The sequence below is a fragment of the Cherax quadricarinatus genome, chromosome 82 (genome assembly GCF_038502225.1).
Source record: "Cherax quadricarinatus isolate ZL_2023a chromosome 82, ASM3850222v1, whole genome shotgun sequence".
NCBI lineage: Eukaryota > Metazoa > Arthropoda > Malacostraca > Decapoda > Parastacidae > Cherax > Cherax quadricarinatus.
This window is the reverse complement of record NC_091373.1, coordinates 18024096-18044041: the sequence shown is the minus strand read 5'-3', so window position 1 is coordinate 18044041 and position 19946 is coordinate 18024096. Positions and strand designations below refer to the sequence as shown.

Genomic DNA, 19946 nt, shown 5'->3' with positions numbered 1-19946 from the left:
TGCTGGGGGCATTTTCCACCATTTGCTGATATTCTTGCTCTCATAGTGCTGTCTGTGTACAGATTTGAGATCATTACCTCTAGAGTTTCCAGGTGTATATAATGATGCATCTTTCTCACTACATTCCAAGGAGTATAAATTGAAGAACTTTAAGTACAGTGGACCCCCGCATAACAATCACCTCCGAATGCGACCAATTATGTAAGTGTATTTATGTAAGTGCATTTGTACGTGTATGTTTGGGGGTCTGAAATGGACTAATCTACTTCACAATATTCCTTATGGGAACAAATTCGGTCAGTACTGGCACCTGAACATACTTCTGGAGTGAAAAAATATCGTTAACCGGGGGTTCACTGTATTTCCAATAACTTTGACTAAATTTATATGCTCAGTGAAGGTTCTCTGTACATTCTCCAGATCTGTATTCTTTTAATACACCAGCTATCTCCCACCGAAGTAGAGGTGACCCAACAAAAGAGGAAATGAATTCACTGCCATTCACTTAATTCCTGTCCTTCCAGAAGTGCAATGACATGACAGTTCAAACAACCTTCTGATCCTCTGCCATTACACTTGCCTTACAAGGGTCTGTTAGTATACAGCAGTATTCCAGTCTGTAGAGAACAAGTGACTTAAAGGGTCTCATCACTGGCATGGCATCTCTTGTTTCAGAGGCTCTAGCTATTGAACCTGTCATTTTTCTTACACATGTGATAACACTACTGATTTTGTTATCCTTGAATGTAAGGTCTGACATTATCACTTTCAAGTCCCTCACATTAATCTTTCACTTTTGAGTGGTTGTAGTTTGTTTTATGCTCTGTTCTCATTTTTATTTCCTAAATTTTTCCATAGCACAGTAATTGAAATTTATCCTCATTAAGCATCATATAGTTTTCTGTGGCCCACTGGTAGACTTGGTTTATATTACCTTGAAGATTTATTTTGTCCTCAATGGATGCCACTCACACCAATTCCAGTATCATCTGCAAAAGATGAAATGGTGTTATGATTGATGTCTTTTTTTACATGTCAGATTTGAAAATAAGAAAAAGTTGGGCTGAGTATTGTGCCTTGGAAAAGAGCACTTTTCACTGTGATTTACTCTAATTTGACTTTACTTACTATTAGTCTTAATGTTTTATTTCTTAGAAAATTTAATATTCATCTGCCCACTTTTCAAGTTATTCCTGTTGCTTGCATTTTGTGTGTAATGCACATGATTGCACTTGTCAAAGGCTTTTTGCAAAGTCTGTGTGCACTGTATCTGCATTTTATTCATCTTCCAGTGCACTCAAGACCATATTACATTGGTCCATCATTTGTGAGAGGCAGAAGCAACCTGCTATTTAACCCATATTGCCTGGGTTGTGCAGTTTTTGTGAATCCACATGTTTATCACTGTGTTTCTTTCAAACTTCAAAATTTGAGTAATGTTGCATGTCTGTGCTCACATATATGCACTCACCTACAGTATATGTGGGTTAAGGGGGTCAAGTCTTAGCTCCTGGCCCTGCCTCTCAGCTTGCTGCTTGACAGATTCACTTTCTGCCAACCTCACGTGCCCTATCATACCTGCTCTTAAAGCTATGTATGTAGTTTGCTTCTACTTTTTCATTGAGGTCATTCCACTTCTTTAGAGTTTTTGCGATTGCTTTATTACTACCCTTATGGAATGGGGCTATATTTGTATTATATAATGACTGTGGGATAACTCCTGTGCCCAGATTCCATTTCCATAGAATATTTAAGACATGTGATAGTGATTTTATGTAGCTCTGAATGAATGTGGAGTTCCACAAATCTGGGTCTGGAGCAGAGTGCATGAGCATGTTATCAGTACTTTCTTTAAAGTTGAGTGGGGGTTAGGGTTATGTCAGAAATTTTAAAGATGCTGGCAGAATTTTGAGTCTCGTTCACGAAAAATTTATTTGGATTGTCAATCTTTAGACCGATTAATGGCTCTTTTAACTCAGAGTTGCATTGTGACTTCAGTGTTTCACTCATTTCTTTATTGTCATCAGTATAAGTTATGTTTCCTTTAAGCTAGGGCACGATATTAGATGTGGCTTTTGCATTGGATTTTGCATATGAGAAAAAGTATATTGGATTTCTTTCAGTTTCAAGAATGACTTTTTTCCACCCTCCTCTCCTGGACTCTGTATGATGCATTCAGTTTGATCTCACTGTTATTATTTCTCTGTGCACATTAATTAAACATTGTTTGATACTATTTGTAATTGAAAAGGAAAAGTATTGAATGTAAAATATTGGGTAAGTATTCTAAGTTGTAAAATAAATGAAATTAGATACTGAATATTATGGTTCAAGAATGTACAGTATCTCCATTTATAATAAGGGTTTCTATGAGAAAATGAGCTCTGAGTTGCTAACAGTTTTCAGAAGCACATTAATGTCAAAAGTAGGGGACCTACTGCAGTGACCAAGGCTTTTATCTTTATTTCAAGATACAGTACCTTCATGTAGACAAATACAGTGCAGCATAATGTTTGTAATGCCCATATAAATTCAGTCAAGCATATGAATTACAGGGAATGAATGCTTCATAATTTATACTTGGAAAATTCTGGACTGACTGGTCTCAGTCAGCACACCAAAATCACTCCCTGTGAAAGGAATTGGCAAAACAGTCATTTCCTCTGCAAAATATCTCCAATAAATATAATGAGTGCACTAAGAGATAACTGAATAAATGTAAGGAGACTAAGATTTTTCAACACAATTCATTTATTAAAGAAATTACCAACATACCCCTGGCTGTCTTCAAGAGGGACTATAAGTTCCTAATCAACTGTGTTGTAGCGCATAGATTGGACTGCGTGTGGCTAGCACCTCATTTTGGAGACTTGTTGAGAAAAGAAAGTTAGCAATGTCTGCTGTTAATGAGTATAAATATACAGTGGAACCTCAAAAATCGAACTTAATCCATTCCAGGAGCTAGTTCTAAATTCGAAAAGTCTGAAATTCGAAGCAATATTTCCCTTAAGAAATAATGGAAATACAATTAATCCGTTCCAGAAACCCAAAAATATTCACACAAAAAATACATTTTATAGAGATTAATTACAGTTTTACATACAACAAATACTATAGTTTTTAATTATGTATAGTAATACATATAAAATAACATTTTTACTTACCTTTATTGAAGATTGGTGATGGCATCTGGAAGATAGGGAGGAGGAGAGAGGGAGTTGGGGTTAGTGTTTGGAAGGAGAATCCCCCTCCATGAGGACTTCAGGTAAAGCCCTCTCTGGGGTTACTTCCCTTCTCTGTCTTTTAATGCCACTAGGACCAGCTTGAGAGTCACTGGACCCCTGTCTCACAAAATAACTGTCCACAGTCCTCTGTTTCTGGCGCCTCTTTAACATTTCCCTAAAATGGGACATGGTTCTGTCACTGAACTTGTTGCAAAGATGGCTTGTTTCAGCTTGCTCAGGGTGGTACTTCTGCACAAACATTTGGACATCATTCCACTTGGCACAAATCTCCTTAATCTTTGAAGAAGGCACCTCATCCATTCCCTATATTAACACCTTTTACAACATCAGCTTCCTTGATTTGTTCTTTCTTTGACAGGATAGAACTGATGGTCGACTTGTTTTTCCCATACTTCCTGGCAAGCTCAACAAGTCTCACACCACTCTCATACTTCTGTATTATTTCCTTCTTCACATCTATGGTGTTTCTCACTTTCTTTACCACAGGGGTACCACTAGCAAGTTTCTTTGGCCCATGGCAGCTTATTTCACAGTCCCACAAGCACTAAACACAACGAAATAATCGTAAAATGCGTGAATGAGAGCGCAGGTTAGTGTTCACTCAAGCATAAACAAAGCTAGACTGCTCACGGCGCCTGTGCAGGGACGCGGACAGAGCGGGCGGCAGACAGGTCCCATACCCGGCGGTCCAAAAATAGGGGCACGTTCGATAATAGGGACACAGTTTGTCCGAAAAAATGGTCCTATTTTCGAAACGTTCGATATGCGATATGTTCAATTTTTGAGGTTCCACTGAACTCAACTTGAAATTTCAGGGAAAGATGAGGTCCATTGGAGAATTCATACACTTTCCAGTTCTACAGCAGTATACACAAGATTCTGCTAATTATTGTGAATTGAATAGAAAATCTGATCATGAAATTTGAGAAGCACTTCTCCACTCCAGTTTCAAAGTTTGCTTTTTTTTTTTCTCTCTCTCTCATCTGTAACTGTCAAGAACTTTTCTTCATGAACAGTTATACTTTTAAGGTGAATTTTATTTTGCTTCTAATCCATATCAGTAATTATGTATAAGATGAGTCCATCTTGATATGGAGGAAAATGTTTATGATTTTCTCTGAATCTGTGAATCTGTTTTATCCTGAAGTGATTCTTGTGAAATTGAAGTATCAATCCTAGATATTGGATACAAATCTGAAGGTGTATTTGTTAAATTTTGGAAAAGTTTCTTCTGAATTTCAGTCAATGAAAGAAGAGATTGTGAAGTGTCACTCTGAGCATTAAAATTTGATATAATAAATACAGTAGGGTCCTGCTTTACGGTGTTTCGCCTTATGGAGTTCCACTAATACAGCGATTTCAAATTATGACCAAAATTTGCTATACAGCAAGCAGTCTTTTAAATGCAGTGTGCTCCACCCGGTTTGTTTACATTCTCCGTGAGCACATCTATTATGTCTGGAAAGTTTCCAAAATTTCAAGTCTTTTGAAGTTATTGCGTATTTTATATGTACTCCGATAATTATGCTTATGTGTACCTGTACCTAAATATACTTACACACTGTACTGGCATGCAGGTACACACTAGAATCACTAAGAGTCATTCTATTCACGACGCCAGAGTAATACTACGTAATAATAATCTCTCTTGGGCACATTAAATGTCTTATTTTACGTTAATATAAACATTTTCATTAATCCATCTATAATATTTTCTTCAAAATTATATAAGTAACATGTTACATAGCATATAAACATTATACATACACCCACAGAATAAAAATTGACATAAATATGAGATTTGTTTACAAAGCGACTTTGTAGGAGTGTCGGAAGAATTACGTTTTCTTTAGTCAAACACTGGGGGATAACTGTAGATAAATATTCCTTTCATATGCCTTCATGGCCCTTGTGGATTTAGGTCTTTTTTATTATGATTATAATAATACATGTAATAACTTGTAATAATAATAACCTATAATAATAATAATTTGTAATAATAATAATAATAATAATAATAATAATAATAATAATAATTTGTAAGAACATCATTCCTTCTAAAAATTACATGAGAATGGAAGTGTTGATCTTTATTTATTCTGCTGTACCACTGTGGAGACAACTTGTACACAATGTAAGGTGTTTGTATGAAAGTTTATGAACCATAACCAGATGCTTTGTCTGTTTGTTTACATAGTGGGTGGGGTGGCCAGGTAGGATTATCTACACTATCCTACCTACCTCACAACTTTCTACAAATAAATACTTTTCACCTTTCACCTTACATTAAGACTACAAATATTTTAAGGTGGGAGACGGCCAACTTGTTAAAAAAAAAAAAGTAGTGAGTGTACTGTATATGCATTTTATCACTATGGAGCTTTAAGCATTGTTGTAGTATTTTATGTGTGGGTAAGGGTGGCCAGGAGGGCTACCACACCTAACTTCTTGCTGTAAATACTACTCATCTTTTGCCCTACATTAAGACTACAAATATTTTGAGGTAAATAATGAGTGTACAGTGTGTGTATTTTACTTTTTATTGTTTTTTAATGCCTAGTTCTATTGCTGACTTAATATATGTTAGTGTAAACTTGTTATCTGGCATTTGTATACATTTATAAGTGGAAAAAATGGCGTTCTGCTTTCCGGCAGTAGCCTGGAACCTAGTCTGCCGTATAAGTGGGGCCCTACTGTATAGTACATATTTGATTCTTCTACTGTGACTCTTGCCAATTGGAGCTCTTTCTGGATAAATAATAATGATTATTGTATTTGAGTGTGTTTCAGTCTAAACTCAGAAATTAGTTTATTCTATTGAATCTCAGTCATGTTAGGTAAAAGGACACAAGTGCAACTAATGTAACATTTTATTGTGGCAATATTTTGCTCTCATTTCGACTTGACAAATCTCCTGGAGAGCGAAACGTTGCCACAATAAAATGTCACATTAGTTGCACTTGTGTCCTTATACCTAACATATTGTTGGTAATTCTACCAACATAAATACAGTCTCAGTCAGCATTGATATCAGCTTACTACCTCAAATCTAGTCTTTTGGAAAGAACAGTGAAAATATACCTTTATCATAAGATGATATTTTATAAGTTTTACATAAACATTTAGTTGATACAGAATCAGCACAAGTCTTACTTCTGTATTTTAAATTTTTATTCACTGAGGAAAAATTCTAATATAAAATTATGTAAATGAATTTTTCATTGACCGCATCTACTCTTTCAGTTTTGAAGACCAGAATAACACTTGATACAATTAATTTGTATTATTAGAAATTTACAGTGATAAAGTAAAGTTCTTGACTTGCTTTCCAGTGTATGTAACTATGTCCTGTGAGTATATACTCTGCTTCTTACTGGAAGTCATATGCTAGTCATATGCTGAGAGAGCACCTTAAAGTCTTGTCAGAGAATGTATTTCCTAGAGTCAGTAATGATGATGATGATGAAGTCTTAATTATCAGTTCCTTAAATATTTGTGTTCCTTTAGCTTTAGTACTGTGGCATAATTTATATTAGAGTTTTCAAATGAAGAACACTTGAAATTTGTATTTTACATTTTAGAGATTGTTTATGTAAATCATGCATCACAAATTTTCATTGGTCCCTTAGGTTTCTTTGAGTAAACAAGGTATCTGTCATCAACAATTAATTTAATGGGAACTACCAGGTACAGATGCTCCTTACTTAATGATAGTTTGACTTATATTTCAACTTTACAATGGTGCGATGGCTAAGCATATTCACTTCTGTAGAGTTATTGATAGGCTAAAATGTATTCATTTATTTACTTTTCAGTACTTGTATTTAGTTACAGTGATTATTTGTTTATTTACTTACTCAGTGACAGAAGTTATTTTTTTCCTTATCATATCATATATTGATATTCGACTTACGATACATTAAATTTATGATGGGTTCATTGGAATGTAATCACATTGTAAGTCGAGGAGCACCTGTTTATGGTACACACAGGTGGAGGAAATGACACATGAGGATACCCAAGACATTTTTTAGGAAACATTTCAGTCCTTGATCCTTGTTCACTCCTGTGATACAAGATATATAGTTCTGGATATAAAGCCAAGGTGCAGGTGAGTGAAGAGAGGTCATAATAGCTATAAGCAGTGGTCAGGTCAGGTTTAAGCTGAATGTAAGTAAAGTGACTTTGTGGCTGTCAGTATGGGTGTAAGGTCACCTGATGACTGTGTCACATTGTGGGTATGGAAGTAAGGTCACCTGATGACTGTCACATTGTGAACATGGAAGGTCACCTGATGACTATGTCACATTGTGGACATGGAAGGTCGCCTGATGCCTGTCACAATATGGGCATGGAAGTAAGGTCACCTGATGGCTATGTCATAATTTGGGCATGGAAGTAAGGTCACCTGATGACTGTGTTACAATGTGGAAATAGAAGGTCACCTGATGACTGTGTCACCATGGGCATGGAAATAAGGTCATGTGATGATTGTGTCACAGTGTGGCCATAGAAGGTCACCTGATGACTGTGTCACAATGTGGACTTGGAAGTAAGGTCACCTGATGACTGTCACAGTGTGGGCCACATCAGGTGACTTCCGCTCAGTTAAAAGTCTGACTTAACTGTTGTCTGTACCTAACACACACTTCACTCACCTGCATCTTGGCTTTATATACTATGTTTTTTATATCTTTTGTATCAGGAGTGAACAAGGTTACAGGACCAAAACATTTCCTAATAAATTTCTTCTCACATGCTATTACTACAATTTCTTTTATATTATTGTTGATATATGTTTGAGTTGCTTTACACTTGTTGAGTTGCTTTACACTTGTTGAGTTGCTTTACACTTGTTGAGTTGCTTTACACTTGTTGAGTTGCTTTACACTTGTTGAGTTGCTTTACACTTGTTGAGTTGCTTTACACTTGTTGAGTTGCTTTACACTTGTTGAGTTGCTTTACACTTGTTGAGTTGCTTTACACTTGTTGAGTTGCTTTACACTTGTTGAGTTGCTTTACACTTGTTGAGTTGCTTTACACTTGTTGAGTTACTTTACACTTGTTGAGTTACTTTACACTTGTTGAGTTGCTTTACACTTGTTGAGTTGCTTTACACTTGTTGAGTTGCTTTACACTTGTTGAGTTGCTTTACACTTGTTGAGTTGCTTTACACTTGTTGAGTTGCTTTACACTTGTTGAGTTGCTTTACACTTGTTGAGTTGCTTTACACTTGTTGAGTTACTTTACACTTGTTGAGTTGCTTTACACTTGTTGAGTTACTTTACACTTGTTGAGTTACTTTACACTTGTTGAGTTACTTTACACTTGTTGAGTTGCTTTACACTTGTTGAGTTGCTTTATACTTGTTGAGTTACTTTACACTTGTTGAGTTGCTTTACACTTGTTGAGTTACTTTACACTTGTTGAGTTACTTTACACTTGTTGAGTTGCTTTATACTTGTTGAGTTACTTTACACTTGTTGAGTTACTTTACACTTGTTGAGTTGCTTTATACTTGTTGAGTTACTTTACACTTGTTGAGTTGCTTTATACTTGTTGAGTTACTTTACACTTGTTGAGTTACTTTACACTTGTTGAGTTGCTTTATACTTGTTGAGTTACTTTACACTTGTTGAGTTGCTTTACACTTGTTGAGTTACTTTACACTTGTTGAGTTGCTTTATACTTGTTGAGTTACTTTACACTTGTTGAGTTGCTTTATACTTGTTGAGTTACTTTACACTTGTTGAGTTGCTTTACACTTGTTGAGTTGCTTTATACTTGTTGAGTTACTTTACACTTGTTGAGTTGCTTTATACTTGTTGAGTTACTTTACACTTGTTGAGTTACTTTACACTTGTTGAGTTACTTTACACTTGTTGAGTTACTTTACACTTGTTGAGTTGCTTTACACATGAGTTGCTTTACACTTGTAGTTACTATAAACAAACATCATTCATAAGCTTTGATTCAGTCTTTTGTTATTTGTTTTGTCACCTTTTAAGTGACACCATACACAACAGAGAAGTTTAGCTTGTAATTATCGCATGAGAAGACAAACGTGATGGATAATAGCACACTATATGAAAAAAGAGAGGTAAAAACAGTTTTCTAAGACAAAATTTTTTTATTTATTACATGCAGGTTATTCTCAAAAATACGGAAATGTCTGTACAAGTGTAGTGAACTTCGTTCAGACTTAGTTTAAGATTTCACCGTTAAGAAAATGGAAAGCAAGATGGAATTTACATTGTTGCATGAACAGTTTATTTTAAGAGTTTGAGATATAATATTGTTATTTGTCATATAAAGTCTATATGATGGATAATCAAATTTACCATACTTTCTTGTATGGTACTAACATTAACTGAGGCAGTTTAGAGTTCAGAATGTGGTCCAGTAAGTTAAAATTAAGGGATCTTATTAATTTAATTATTTATTTAAATATGCAGGCATCACTAATAAGCAAAGAACAGAAACCATGTTCTGTAAAATGGATTTTATGGCTCAAGGTTACTTATGTATATAATAAACGTAAAATGTTGCATCATTTCAGTTTTGTATACTGTATAACAAATATTGTGTGGTGTATTTATTTTGAATTTGACCATCTGGGATTCATGTCATTATGTTCATATGTAGTGATAAGGTTTTATATACATTATAGTTAATCAGGAGTCATCTTCTCTTGCTGTAATGTTTCAGTTTTTAATATTCCAAGAACTGCAGTACTGTATATGTCAGATTGACATGAGACTTAAATGGTGAATGTTTGGGTATTCATTTTTATGTGAGCTCAGTTAGCAAGCCCCTCTCCTAGCCCTGGTTTAGTCTGATTGCTAGTTGCTAACCAAAATGGCTTTATTTACCCCACTCATCAGTCATTAGTCTTTTGTTACCATGTGTAGCATTCTGGTCTAGTCATTTATCACTAGACTTTTGATATTCCATCATCTAACCTTTCCATTTGTGATGGATCATTATTTGGTTGACTCTGCTTCCTCTCCACTCTTGGGCAACAAGGGGTTCACGCCATTTGTGCAGGACCCTAAATTCATCTGGGCTCTTCATGACCTTGAGACAAAGACAACATAGTGATCATGATGTTCTTTTTTGAGATGTGGGCAATGATCATTGACAATCACTGTTCTATACATGAGCTACTGGCTCACAACTAGGACCAGTTTTTTCTGTCAGCTCTGTGGGCTCCCCATGTCCTTACACCTTTTATTTTTTTGCTGTTGCAGGGACTTTCCACTTTATTTTTGGGGTTACTTTGTCTTGTTTACTCTCCTGATCAATATGTGCCCTGTTTCCCATGTCATTTGGGCTTCTGGGGTATGTCTCATTCCCAAATGCTGTCTTCATCACTTATATCCTTCCCTCCCATGACAAATACATGAAGACCCTAAGATGCAGCTCAGCTTCCAGACCTGGGTCATGATCAACCCAGAATTTGCATGAATCTCTATCACCTTTCTCAAGATTAAACCTATGCTGATGACAGCAAAGAAATGAATGATATACTGAAGTCTATATGATTCTGTTTTCAGGTTGACAATGTGAATTAATTCTTTCTGAACATCTCCAAAATTTCTGACATAACCCTATCCCCACTTGACTTTGAAAGAGCTATTAACATGCCCAGACACTTTGCCCCAGTCCCAGACTCAGGAAACTCCATGTTCATCAAGCACTGCAAGTAACTTTACAAACAATGGATATAGCCCTGCTCCACAAGGGTGGCAACAAAGCAATGGCAAAAAACTATAGACCAATAGCACTAACATACCACATTGTAAAAATCTTCGAAAGCATTTTGAGAAACAACATCACTAACTACTCAGATTCACAAAGGTTGCACAATCCAGGGCAGCATAGGGTTAGAGAAGGTCTTGGATGTACTAGAAGACAAATAAAATGCATTGAAGTGTGCAAAGACTTTGCAATAACCTTCAACAAGTGTGACTGTGGTATAATAATGCATAAAATGCATGCAAAAGGAATAACAGGAGACATAAGCAGATGGATTTTTCAACTTTGTAACAAATAGAACACAAAGAATAATGGTAAGCAGAATTAAGTCAGCAACTGCCACAGTGAAAAACTGTTCCCCAAGGCACAATACTCTCCCCCATCCTTTTTCTCATCCTCATTTCTGATGTAGACAGGGACATAAATCATAGACCTGTATCATCCTTTGCCAACAATACTAGAATTTGCATAAGAGTGACATCAAGAACACAGCACATCTCCAAGCTGATATTAACCAAGTCTTCCAGAGGGCTGCAGAAAGATACATCATAATTTACACCTGAAAAATCCTAGAGAGACTGGTCCCAAATCTGCCCACATAAATCACTCCCTACACAAAAGCAAGAGGCTCAACAGATGGTGTATATATCCCCAATGAAAAGCAGGGATGCACTGAGAAGACTGAGATAACATACTGAGTATAAGGGAGCCAAGACTATTCAACAGCACCCCAATACATAAGGGAGGATTACCAATAGACCCCCTTGCTGTCCTCAAGAGGGAACTGAATAGGTTCTTCACATCAGTTCCTGTTTAGCTGGGCTGTGGTTCATAAGTTGGTCTTCGTGCAGCCAGCAGTAACAGCCTAGTTCATCAGGCCCTAATCCACCAGGAGGTATGGTCATGAACCAGGCTGTTGGGGTACTGACCCTCAGAAGATTCTCCAGGTAGATTCCAGGTAGGAGCTTTTGTTAGCATCGTCTTCTTGAGACAGGATTGTTCCTTACAGGCAATCACCTAGGATATACTGGTTGTTTAGCAGTTACATGTTGTGCTAAAAAATCAAAGTCACGATCTTTGGTGGTTTTGGTCTCACAGGCTAACGTGACAGCAACGTGCTGTATCTGGGGATGGATTTGGGTAACATCAGGGTCCAAGCCCAGCAGGACTGTTGCCCCTCTCTCTCTCTCTCTCTCTCTCTCTCGAGCCAGGCTTACTGTATGACGCTTGTGGGTTTAGTGCTTAGCTTTGATTGTGATGATAATGATATTCAAGCCAGGCATCTGAAGCCCACTTTGCCAGACTTTTTCCTGTCAGGGCAGGGAGGGTTGTAACAGTGCTTCTGCTATCTTCTGCCCTCCCAGTGCACCTCTGCACAGAAACCTGCATCACATGGCTCCTCTTATGTTCAGGAATCTTTAATGAAAGGAGGTGATTACTAAGGGTTCCTCAGTCATCATCTTATGCTGTCTGAGGTCATCCTGCCCTCCTCTTAAGAGTGTTCTTTGCCCTTGTGTCCCTTGCCTCTTCCCTATGCACAACTTTCAGTCTTCCTCAACAACTCCTGAATAGGTCTTATCATATTTTACCCTTGGGGAGCTCTTCTCTTCTTCCAACCCCACAGGTGGTGTAAAACTTTCATTTAGAGGCATTTATATTACCATCTTCAGTCCCATCTCTATCTCAAGCTCTTTGGATTCTGACTAATTTGGTGATGCTTGTAACCTCAGATTTCTTGGCTTTGTCTGTCTGTTAATTTCTCTCGTGAAGTTCTGGGAATTAAGCATTCGACATCCACTCCTCTAGACTGTAGGTACTCCATGTTGCCTTGGGATTGCTCTCACTCACCTTGTTTCCATCTGGGTGCACTGCTTTGTCTCTGTGCCCAGTAGATTTTACTTCTATACCCATGATACTAAGAGCATAGTAGATTCTCTGGCTTTGGCAGCTCACATTCTCCAGAGCTACCTCTGTATTTTGTGCATGGAGAGTCTCATGCACACTGCATCCAGCATATTTCTTTGGATATCTTACAATACCACGCCTCAATGTCTTGGGTTCCTGTATGAAGTTCATTCCCACTTGGGTTTCATCCAGTTCAATTGCAGCCTCCTCCATTCTGGGTGCTGCTAAAATTCTAGGTAGGCTTTCCAGGGCCTTCCCCAGGAGAAAGCTGTCTTGAATGGCGAAAGTGGCTTGTCTACGTTAGGAATCACAGGGGCCCTGGGTTTCCTCTTTCCCAGCTGACATTCAGTCTCATAGCTGGCTGCTCAGGCTTGTGTGTCCTGTTGCTTGATGCCTGCATGGCACAACAACAAAAGAGTAATTACTTGTGAGTGGTGCAAAAGAGTCTGTTTTGAGCACGAACAAGCAACTAGACTGCACTGACCCTGCAAATTCACATGGAAATTGGTGTGTTGTACTTCCTTCCAGGCTCTCCATGGTCCCCTTTGCAGAAAAGTATATTTCAGCATTCAAAATGAAGCTTTGTCCTAGAATATTGCATTTAATGTGTAAGATAAAAAAAGAGGCATATACATGTTTATTAATACAGTGGTACCTCAGGATACGAACTTAATTCGTTCCGGAAGGCTGTTAGAGTGCCGATACCAAACAAATTTGTTCCCATAAGGAATAATGGAAATTAGATTAATCTGTTGCAGATCCCCAAAAACACACTTATAAAAGCACTTACATAATTTTTTTTTTTTTTTTTTTTTTCAACAAACCAGCTGTATCCCACCAAGGCAGGGTGGCCCAAAAAAGAAAAACGAAAGTTTCTCCTTTTAAATTTAGTAATTTATATGGGAGAAGGGGTTACTAGCCCCTTGCTCCCACTTACATAAATACACTTACATAATTGTTCGAGTTTTGAGCTGTTCGTTTCCCGAGGTATCACTGTATACTACTGTATATCTTTTCATTTTTTTAATAGCTGCTGGGCATGACTTTGCAATATTACTTAGTCTTATGCCTTCAGAATGTTGATTCTTATTTGGATAGTTTAGTTATTCACTGTTTATTATGTTGCTATCATTAATTTGTAAACTTGTATTCTTAACAAGAACAAGTTATACTTTTATACCAGCATTCACAACTTTGCACCTTTTTTTTCATTATTATACAAGTATATCTTGACTGCTTTTTCTTGTATTTTAATATTGGCTGGAATGAATTAAAGATTAACTACATTATGAATGAGCATTGGTCAGTTGAATACTGAAGGTTCACCTCAAACTCTTTCATTGTGGTTTGTGCTACAACATTAGTGTCCTAAAAATATTCATGCATTTTTTAACACACAGTTTTGCATTTGTAGAAGGACTGTTAGAATGTTCATGTCTTCAGTAAAGTTTAAAGTAATCTTGCAGAGAAAATATAAGATGGATGTCCTACTGTTAGAATAAAGCATTGTGCATGTGATTCAGCAATAATGCAATGATTTATTACTGCTACATACATACATACATTATATATATATATATATATATATATATATATATATATATATATATATATATATATATATATATATTAATAGAAATTAATATTATAAACAAATAGTGTTTGTACACATTATTTTATCTAAAGATGGCATCTTCAGCATATTACTGTATTTTATTTTACAAAAGTAAAAGATATTTTCATGATGTTTTATGAACTTTTGGAAGAAAAGAAACTCTAAGACTTATTTCTCTATGTTTTTAGTAGTCTATTTTGTCTTTGCTTTTGAAAAATGCTGAAAAAATCATGAACTGAAGCTTTCTCCTTTAAGTTTTTATATACTCCTTTGTACTTAAACCTTTATTTATATTTACCTTACTGAACTGAAGTCTTCATCTTACTCTTTACACATGCTTAGGTACTGTTATGCCTTTTATACATGCTTTTATTCTATTTCTTAAGTCCTTCGTTCCATATTTAGCCTAATTCAGTATTTATCCCAATGAATAATTTTCTTTCCTGGACCATTTTCCCCCCTGTCCTTCTTTCTTGAAATTACAAACTTTATTAAACAACATCTTGTTAATACAAGCTACTTATCACTCCTTCTTACTCCTGTCAAAACTGAGCCTATCAGAAGTGGCCAACCCTTCCTCTCCTGTAATTCCTATTCCCTCTGCTGTACAAAACCAGCTGTATCTGTTCCTGAGTGAGCAAGGCTTGAAGTTGCCCCAAGACAACCCACCACCAGCCACCACTAGCAAAACCTATCAGCCACTGCACAATATGCCAGGAACCACATATATATCCTGGGGTTAGGTTAGGACTGCACCCGGGAACATACGAGATCACGGGTCTTTGGTATTAATGATGTCTTGATTGTTCAGGGTTTTACTGGTCAAGCACTTTGTAAAGCACCCTTTTAGTAAGAGATATATGCACCATTATTGTTGTTCATGTAATGTTCCCTAGTTAATGTAGTGTTCCACTCTACTATATGGAATTTTGCAAGTTCACATGAACACAAAGACTAAGGATCAATTGTTTATGTAATTTTATTTTGAGAATGAATTTGTTTTATTATTGCATAATTTTAGAATTTAATGTGCTGTCATATTCATTGTATGACACAGAAAGAATTCATCACAGTCCATTCCTGAGAATTCAGTTAAGTGTTTATTTGATTAGTATTTTTTTATTAGAAAAGTTTCACTGCACTATTATATGCTTGTCAGAACTATATTATTTAATTTGCAATAAGTGTAGGCTAATTTTCACATCACTAATGTTTTTAATGTGTTATTTTTTTGTTTTTATTAATCCAGTATTTCACAAGGTAGTTTAGTTATGTTATGGTAGGCTGAGTGGTACTGGTGGTGCAAGTCTGGGTTAAGTGAATGCACAAGTGTGTGTGTGTGTGTGTGTGTGTGTGTGTGTGTGTGTGTGTGTGTGTGTGTGTGTGTGTGTGTGTGCGTGTGCGTGTGCGTGTGTGTGTGTGCGTGTGTGTATGTGTGTGTGCGTGCGTGTGTTTGATCACAGCATAAGTGGGTGTATGCACTGGTAATCACTGTGTGCATGGGTGTGTGCCGACTGCAGCAAGGTGACTGACCTGGGGCGGTGTGTTTTCTAGGTGTGCACTCCCCACGCAGTGCTCACCACTTCCCGCCAGCCCCGGGCCACCACCATGACCCATCCGCACCCCCTCCCCACCTGCCACCAGCTGCAGGCGGCCATCTCCCCAGCCCACACACTGTACCACCTTCCTCCTTAGCCCATCCCCATATGGGTCACCACCACCCTGGCTCTCTCCCCCCTTCATTAATGGCCTCTACTGGCTCCCCAATGGGGCCAGTAGCAGTATCAGCAGCAGGGCCGGTGGACAGTGCTCATATGCTGGGGGGAGCACCTATGGGTGGGAGTGGACCAGGGAGTGGTATGCCAGGGCTGGTTGGAGGGGTAATGCCCCAGGGCTACGAGGGGGGCCTCCCACCCCACCCCCACAACTATGAGGTGGCTGCCCACTACTATGGGGCCCCTGACCCAGCCAGGACCTCTTCGGGTAAGTCCTCTCCTACCCACCACCCATCATATGCACATCACAAATAGGTAGAATTCATACTCATATGCACATCACAGCCAAGTAGTATTCATATAAATGCGCACTTCACTAATACTGTACTGTATGTTGCTATATTAATCATGTGCACATAGCCAGATAGTCATATGGTACAGTATTCATATGCACATCATAACATTACTGAGGCAATGCATTTGTTCTGGAGACAAAGATATATTTGAAAGAAGCAATAATCATGTGAACTCTTGTAAAAAAGTAATACTTTTTAACATAGAAATTAATAGTAGTATTTTAATTAAAGACAAAATTAGGAATTAAGCAAGCAATGAATGTTTTCAAGTGCAGTAAACCAATATATGAGAAAGTAAGTAAAGTACAGTTGTAGTATTTGTAATGTAACATAGATCAAGGGAACCTAAGGTACCATCTACCATAGGAAAATATTAATAACAGTAAGACTGCAGACATGTAGTATTGGAGGGATATCTGGTGTCCAATTTTTGGGGTAAGAAGTCTGCATGCTCTGCCTTATTAGGAAAAAAAAATGTATATATATAAATCTTTTCTTCTTTCAACACACCGGCCGTATCCCACCGAGTTGGGGCGGCTCAAAAGGAAAAACGAAAATTTCTCCTTTTACATTTAGTAATATATATACAGGAGAAGGGGTTACTAGCCCCTTGCTCCTGGCATTTTAGTCGCCTCTTACGACATGCATGGTTTACGGAGGAAGAATTCTGTTCCACTTCCCCATGGAGGTAAGAGGAAATAAACAAGAACAAGAACAAGAACTAGAAAGAAAATAGAAGAAAACCCAGAGGGGTATGTATATATATGCTTGTACATGTATGTGTAGTGTGACCTAAGTGTAAGTAGAAGTAGCAAGATGTACCTGAAATCTTGCATGTTTATGAGACAGAAAAAAGACACCAGCAATCCTACCATCATGTAAAACAATTACAGGTTTTCGTTTTACACTCACTTGGCAGGACGGTAGTACCTCCCTGGGTGGTTGCTGTCTACCAACCTACTACCTACAATATATATAAACAAACAAATATTGCAGCTGATCTAGTGGATGGTGATTTAAAATCAAAACTGGGAACACTGTTAGTTTTACTATAGCATTACTGAATAGGCATAATAGTAGGTTGGCAGAGAGCAGCAACTCTCCAGGGAGGTACACTACTACAGCTCTGTCATATGAATTGTAAACAGAATCTTCTTAAAGGTTTTGTACTCTTGTAGGATTTTTTATTTTTTTATTTTTTCTGTTTCTTGAACATGTAAGATGGCAAGTAAATCTTAGAAACCTCTGCATACATCTTTTATGCATTTTACTTTCTTGTGACAAGGTTAATACTATACATGTAGTTGTTATTCCTGTATTATCAGTTTTCTGATTTATGAGGCCCGATCTGATGCCAGGTCACTGATGGCAGTGATAATGACATTTAACCTTAGTTGACTGAATTTTGTAACTTTTGAGTATTGGTGCTAAATGGCAGTGGTTTTGTTAAGAGCTGCTGCCGAACATTTTAAAGTCAGGGTAGATAAAGTTTATTTTGCATTAGAATGCAACCCAATGTTACCAAGCTTATAAAATTTGTCAAGAGATAATTAAGAGGTAGTAGCTGAGGCTTTTGAAGGCTTAAAATAGCTAAAGTTTTTCCATTGAATGACAAGTTAGCAACAGACAGCGTATGGTTGAAAATTAAACAAAGATTAAATAAGATGAAAAACTGACATAACATAAATCTAGCCTTTCTTAATCTTGCCAAATCATACTTAACAAACCCTTGAATTAGGAAGTCTTGACCTAACTACACCAGTTTCAGCCTAAAAGTATAAACAAGCATAACTTTACCTAACCTATCCAAGTAAAGCTTAAAATTTACAGTATTTAGCCAAAATTATCCAATTCCATTTTTCACCTGCAGTTTTCTTATTCTGCAAATTTTGCATGTTTTTATCTTTCATGTAAGACCAGATGTTTACAGGATAATTCTACTGGCTAAAGTTTCTTTGTGACTGTTAGACATTAAATAATAACAATATAAAATGTGAACCTATGTTCTGAAGTGAACCTACGTTCTGAAGTGATTTGTCTCTGCAGTCATGTGTAGCTAACAAATCAATTCAATAATATTTTGTTTGACAGTATTTTACATATACAGTCATTCACCTACTAATTAATCTCTACAAAACCTGAGGTAGGTCTGATAAGCAAAATGTTGGATAACAAATTAAACCAAATGCAACCCCATGGTCGCAGTTGGTCAGTTGACTGATTTTATCTAACCTCAGAATTTCTGCCCTGCCAGATAATTTTGTTATTCATCCTTGGGTAGACCATAGATCAACTGCAGTGTTGAATAATTTTTTTTTTATTTGTCCTTGGGACTTGTCAGCAATGGTTACACAAATGAATAGGTTGGGTAAGCTGTGGTGAGATAATTGATAAATGACTTCTCAAATATATTTCAAAAATTAGTCATTATGCAAGAAATAGCTAACAATTGTACTAGTAGAGTACTTTTATGTACTCTGATTCATTTTGCACTTTGGTTTGATGCTAAATGCATTCTGTCTCATTTTTCTGCTGTTGTCCAGTAAAATGATCCGTAGTGTCTGTTTTGACATCTCGTAATACAACTCAGAATCAAATCAAAATCAAAATTAAAACTATTTCTTTGCTAAGGTTACAATGTGTGTTTACATTTCATAGTTTGATTGGTATAAAGAAGGTCACTAACATGCCAAGGCATTTCGGGCAGACTTAGCCTAATATTTAAAGACTGCTTAAGTCTAGACAGGTGAAGAGTGGTAAATTCCAAATATCCAATATTTTACTCTGTCAAGACACTTATTTTTTTACTTGGGAACATTTGATTGGGCTCTGCACAGAGCCTCAATCTGGCCACAAATATCATACTTTTTAGGTTTTTATCCAATGAAATTGTTAAATCTAATTTCCCATCACATCTGGTATGATAGCCCGTGGCACCAGAATTAAACACATTTTTTTTTTTTTTTTTAGGATATGATTAGGAAATAAAGGGGATGATCATCTGTAGGTTAGCATGAGCTGACTGCCAGTATGGTGATGTCAGCAATGTGTACTCATACTCTAGAAACATTAGGAGAAATGGTATTTTTATACATTCCAGGCATCTCTCACTTTATGCAGCATATGCATTCTTGGCCTATAGCAGCTGTAATAATTGCATTTACTTCTTCAACATTTAATTCTTCATTATAGGAATCTTCATTATCAGTTTGTTTTGTGAACTATACCATTTGTGGAGGGCGAATTGATATAGTATGTAGGGAATTATGGGTAGAAATGGGGAACACGTAAAGGTTTATTTACATATATTAAACCTGCATAAAGCAAGAGTTTAGTGTGCTATATTGTTTAT

The 19946-nt window shown here is 36.8% G+C and overlaps 1 protein-coding gene across 9 annotated transcripts in view; it reads left to right on the top strand.

Moving 5' to 3' along the window:
- LOC128702897 (nuclear receptor coactivator 1) overlaps window positions 1–19946 on the top strand; it is an 852422-nt gene that overhangs the window by 673429 nt on the left and 159047 nt on the right. For 6 of the 9 annotated variants that reach the window (XM_070102622.1, XM_070102623.1, XM_070102624.1 and 3 more), the window contains exon 21: window positions 16078–16506. The exons of the other annotated variants lie outside the window; for them this stretch is intronic. In XM_070102622.1, coding sequence (XP_069958723.1) covers window positions 16078–16506 — 429 coding nt within the window. The remainder of the gene's footprint in view (window positions 1–16077; window positions 16507–19946) is intronic. 9 annotated transcript variants of the gene reach the window in all.